The following is a 6,000-nucleotide window of genomic DNA, read 5'->3' on the forward strand; positions in this document are numbered from 1 at the left end:
CGGGGTCATTTGTGGTATCATAAATTAATGGGGCGGGGAAAGGGTCCGATATGCTTTTTTATGAACAAGCCAAAAGATGCCAGTGTAGTTAGAGCATAAATCATTTCGGCCATAGCGTAATAAAACATACATTTACATTGCATTTTGTTGTTAAATATCTACAAAGTGAATGGCTACATTTTAATGAGATTCAGGTAAAAGTGTCAGCGATCATTATCCTGTGCAATGTCCAAATATAAAGATGGTTCATTCAAGATTGACAAAGCCACAAATATTTTTCAAACTCGACCTCCGATGGCGAATGCATATCTTCCTGAAAAATATTGCGACAAGGACTTTTCAACAAAATATAAAATATTTGAAAAGAATTGTTTCCATAAGAGTTTCTGTATCCAAATTGTCTAAAGTGTTCTGAAGTTATAGATGGAATCAGTTTTTGTCAGGAGTGGCTCTTTTTTTATTGTTATTGCTTTAAAAAAATGGGTAAAAACGAAAAATTAGCCAGCTCGACTGGGATCACTGCTACAGATAATCACTGGCCTTAGGAGGGAAATTACCCTTTTTTTACGGTGCTACCAATTCAAGAAGGAGTTTTTCCACTGCTTCAGCTGGACAAAAGATATGGTGTTGATGTGTTTTACAATGGATAGGTCATTTTGAATATAGATATAGCTAAGTTTCTAGCTTTTTCTGTGAAATAGATCATTTCATATTTAATCACAATGAATTTGTTTTGATTGGAGGTTGTAAGCTACTTTGGATCACAGGAAAAGACTCCAGTTGTTTTTTTTTTCATTTAATTTCAATTTCTTCGCAGACATACAATTTTTGACAACTTCAATGCTTTTTTCCATGGAAGAGAATAGACCAATCACCTCTGATGATTTAGCTGACATATAAATCTGTGTGTCATCAGCATACACATGATAATAAATGTCATATTGACTGATGAATTAAGTTGAATATATAGAGTATAAAAATGGGGGCCAAGGACAGATCATTAATGTCCATAGTCAATATATAGTGACATAGATTCAAAATAGATTGTTAAAAGTTGGTTTCAATTTTTTCTCAAAAGATTTTTTTATATACAACGGCTATACCACCATTTATCCTTTTAATACAGGGATATGATCTCACGTTGTAAGACGGTGGGATGAAAGTGAGATCAGTGAAGATTGTTTCATTTCCAGCCAGGTTTCAGTAAGAATAAACACTTCAAAATCATTCAGAATCAATGGCCATTTCTCAGCTTCCAGAATTGATGGTTGACTCAAGAATCAATGGTCGATTCTCAATATCCAGAATGAAGAGATGATCTACTAGAGAATTGATGGTGAACCACAGAATCGATGGTCGATTCCAGAAATCAATGGCCGATTCTCATATCCGATTGCTTGTTGTCATCACTGAATTGACTCCTTCTTCAAACTTTTGCCTAAAGATTGCTAGATTGGCATTTTTATGTCAAATTTTGAATGTATTTTTAAAAGTCATAAAGCACAAAAAAGAAAATAATCAGGAATAGATTTTCTGAAATTGTTCTCATACATCAGAGTGTTAATTTCTAGGAGATTTACGTATGATTACGTACACACTCAAAAGATAAATTTACCCTGGGCACAAATAAAAGGGATAATTTTTTCTAGTATATTTATTTTCATTTTTAAAAATATTTATTTATCTATTTCAATATATTTTTTCAAACTTTTGATATTTGAGAACCGGATCCGATTCCTAACATGAGAATCAAATCTCCAACTCCAGATTGAGAATTTTTTAAAATGATTCTGGAATTGATTCTCAAAAGTAGTCCTTCAGAGCCATTTGGCCCATGGAGCTGGAGTTTATCCCAGTTTCTATAGCGTGAAATCAAATCTCCAACTCCAGATTGAGAATTTTTTTTAATGATTCTGGAATTGATTCTCAAAAGTAGTCTTTCAGAGCCATTTGGCCCATGGAGCTGGAGTTTATCCCAGTTTCTATAGCGTGAAACCGAAAATAGCAATTACTTGCTACCCTTTGGATAGGACACTAATCTATAGCACAGTACTTTCAACCAGATCTAGCAGACCCAGCTACTGGGTGGACAGGGGGGTTAGAAAAAAATCTCGACTACACCCAGGATTGATCTGTCCCTTTGCATGTGAAACGAGCGCTCTACCAACTCAGCTATCAGGACCCCCGGAATTGATTATCGTCCAGGCCTATATTTAAGGCCAAAGGCAAATAAGATTTTCAAAATACCTCAGGAAAAAAAATAAAGACTCAAACCATGAAAAATACATCAGCCTCTTTGCTAATAATCTTGAGGATTTTTCTTTTTCTCTCATCCCACATACCTGTCAAAATTATTCTTCTCCCTTGCCATGACACTTCTGGATAGCTCAGTGAGACACATCTGCAAATGGTCGCTGGAAAATGTCACATCTTTATCCCCCTCTGTGCAGTTAGACATGAGTTGGTTAACAAACTTTTCCGCAACGTGTGGACGATTCATTGTGAAACTCTCTTTCATTACCTTAATTATAGAATGTTAATGCTTTTTTAATGACAAGACAAAATCAAATTTAGACATAAGATATAAATTTTTCAATAATTAAAGCATAATGAATAATTCTTATCAAACCATAAATAGGATCCAAAATATAATTCAGTCGTGACAGATTAGTTATCAGATTCTGGCAAACTTTACCATTTCTAAAACTGGAATTTACTCACACACATTAAGTGACTACTTTTATATTTTGAACTATCCATCTATAGAGCTATGAAATATACTCACCAATTTGTTCTTGATTAATGATAGTGTCTGATACATGACAATGGCATGTAGACCAATCAAACTACATCTAATTACTACTTAGACCTTGAACAGATCGCAACATTTTATGTTTTGATTTTTAAGTTATCTTTTTTTTTTTTTAAAAAAGAGCTTTTATATAGCGCAATATCCACTAAATGTGCTCAAAGCACTTTACAAGGGGTCCCTGGTCAACAGCAACATTTAACATGTAGGACGTGACATGACGCCTGTTAGGCGATATTACAATTTTTCGGACAAAGACAACGCTGTTAACGGCCTGGTACTCATTTTACACCTGAGTACGGTGAGAGAATGTGAGTAAAGAGCCTTTTCCAAGGACTCAAATATGCGCTGAGCACAAGGCTCGAACCCATGACCTTCCGATCCGAAAGCGAGTGTCATACCACTAGACCACATAGCCGCATGTGTACCCGAATAACATACTAAAGTCTAGAACTGTAGCTGTGTTGAAAATTTGTGAAAAAATATCATTCATATTCCCAATCTGGGTCAATAATTTTTTATGCGTTAACTAAGTAACTACGTGATTTATGTTGAACAGATTTTGTTTGAAATTTTGAAACTATAGCTATATATTATTCCAAGATGTAGCATATTAAATTTTCAAAGCCATAAAAATGATGCTCTTCTTTATAATGATGTTGTATTCAAAATGCACACCAAATATATAAGACATTGCTTTACTTTCTTGATTAATCTAGGCCTTCGGATTTACTAAGCTAAAGAAATAAAACTCCAATGGCCTTCTATATCAGCCTCTTCCTCACACATTAAATAATTTGGTAACTTAACAAATCTTAGAATATATGCAGGGTATTAAAATAAGAATAATGTCAGTCTACTTATTTTTGATGTTAGCTTTCTGCACTTGTAGTTAGAGTAATCTATTTTTGATAGTTTTTTGCATTCAAATTTAGAGCAATATATTATGTTAGATGTTTGCATTCATTGTTTGTGCAATGAGAACCGCAAATAACATATTTCCTACTCTTATTTTACAAAGTCATATATTTGCCAATCTCTGGTGATAAGAAATTGAGGGTAAAATCTTCCCGCCCTTCCACCTTATGTTTAAGAATTATGATAAAGTTCAACATGCTTGAGGGCTCTCATTGTCCACAATACATTTTAAAGACTCCCTAAATCAATATCATCTGATTGTGAATTACAGTTGATATAACGCTGACTGAGCGTTTAAATTGCACAATATCCAGTTTAACATGCTTAAAGCACTTTACAAGGGGTCCCTAGCCAACAGCAACATGTAACATGTAGGACGAGACATAACACCTGTTAGGTGAAATTACAATTTTATTAGACAAAGATAATGCTGTTAACAGCCAGGTACTCATTTTAAACCTGAGTACGGTGAGAGAATATGAGTAAAGAGCCTTTTTCCAGGACTAAACTATGCACTGCTCAGAGCAGGATTTGAACCTCTGACCTTCTGATCCGAAGGCATGTACCATACCACTAGACCACATAGCCACACTAAAATAAAGACTAATATCTATTTCTTATCTATTTCAAGACCATACAACAGACAGATTAATCTAACAATTTTCACATCATTCAAATCATAAAAGCAACTACTTCAATTCCTGACATTAAACGGACTGAAAATTCGATCTCCTGATTAGAAATGAATTCTTACCGCACGTTTCCACAAATCAGTAGGGAGAGCCTCTTCCTCTCTAGACCTCTCTGCCAGAGCCAAAGTAAGCTCTTTGGAGACACGTTTTCTTAGCTCTGTTATCATGTGACTTTCTAGGCTTTCAAGGAGACGCAGGAGCTTTAAAAAGAAAGGTGAAAAATGGAGATATATATATGCTGTAAAGGTATTTAACTATTTGCTGTGTTCATGATCCCCCCCCCCCCTTTCCCCCAAATAAAATAAAAAACTATGAAAGAAATTAACATATCATTTTGGTAAATTTGACATTTTTAGCAAATTCTTGTCATCACAAAATGACAAAAAAATTGTCTTCAGCAACAACAATCTTTTTCACTTCCACTCACCTAATTTCTCTTTAAGAGTTATATTTTTGTGATTGAAAAAGATATAAGAATCTTGCTAAGCAAAATATTATTGTACTTTATCACATTAATATAAAAAGTAAAAAAACAAAAAACACTTTTTATTAAGGTTGTTGACTAATTGTTTAAATTTTACAAAACTCTCTTCAAAACGCCGATCTATCATTTGTAGGTGTACATTTCTTTAATCTTGCTCCATATACCCCAACAAATACAAGACAAAACAAACAAAAAATTATATTAGAATTTGAGAAAATTACAATATTATTTTCTAAAAATTGATGTTTGCTATATTGAAAGAAACTAATAAGGCTCAAACTATATGATTGCTATTGTATAGTATCACAGGCAGGCACCCTTGTTGCTGGTACCTAAATAAATATAAACAAGGGCAAGTCTATTCTATGGAGGTGCATTTGGTTGATATGACGATGGTGATATTGATAATGATTGATATTCAAATTAATGAATAAACTCTCTCTTTATAGACTATTAAAATATTATCGACTACCAGAATCCATGAATAAATCTGATATGACCCAGCCAGATAATAATATTAAATTGAACTCCCTGGATTAAAGTACAATAAAAGAGTGTATGATTGTTAAAATGCTTAAATAATAGAAACATAATAATACTTATAATCCTCAGTAAAATGCGTACGATGAACAAAAAAGGGTAAAAATATATGCATTCTTTAGTAAGGTTGGCACCACTGTATATATAAAAAATATTAGAATTATAATTTATTTTCTTTAACTTCTATCATATATGTCTTTTGCTTTTGCAATCTTCAGTAGTATTATATATATTGATGCTATGTGATTAGTTAATAATACTCTAAACATCCACCAGCCGGATATAGCGTATCAACAAACAAAACTATGTGTAACCTTAAATGGTAACAGTCTGATTGATACAATTTAGTGAGAACAACTCATAAAAATGACTGGCTAAAAACAATAAGAAAGAGCTGAGTGACGTTAATTTCATTTGTTCGCTCTTTATATATATATATGATTGAGGGGAGCCAGCTGGTACCACGTAGAGTGCTTGACAGTTTCTTGGAGCGAACTACTAATCTATAATATAAATAAAATAGAATTATTGTTAACTTCTACAAAACTGTTTCATGC

The 6,000-nt window shown here is 33.2% G+C and overlaps 1 protein-coding gene across 5 annotated transcripts in view; it reads right to left on the reverse strand.

Annotated features, from left to right (window-relative positions):
• Nucleotides 1-6,000, reverse strand: part of LOC144974988 (uncharacterized) — a 151,179-nt gene that overhangs the window by 23,338 nt on the left and 121,841 nt on the right. For all 5 annotated transcript variants that reach the window (XM_078918602.1, XM_078918604.1, XM_078918603.1 and 2 more), the window contains exons 38-39: nt 4,482-4,619; nt 2,343-2,521 (exon numbers count right to left, since the gene is read on the reverse strand). In XM_078918602.1, the coding sequence (XP_078774728.1) occupies nt 2,343-2,521; nt 4,482-4,619 (317 nt within the window). The remainder of the gene's footprint in view (nt 1-2,342; nt 2,522-4,481; nt 4,620-6,000) is intronic.

Source organism: Berghia stephanieae, chromosome 6 (assembly GCF_034508935.2).
Source record: "Berghia stephanieae isolate SIO BIC M18660-M18661 chromosome 6, UCSD_Bste_1.3, whole genome shotgun sequence".
In the NCBI taxonomy this organism is placed as follows: Eukaryota; Metazoa; Mollusca; class Gastropoda; order Nudibranchia; family Aeolidiidae; genus Berghia; species Berghia stephanieae.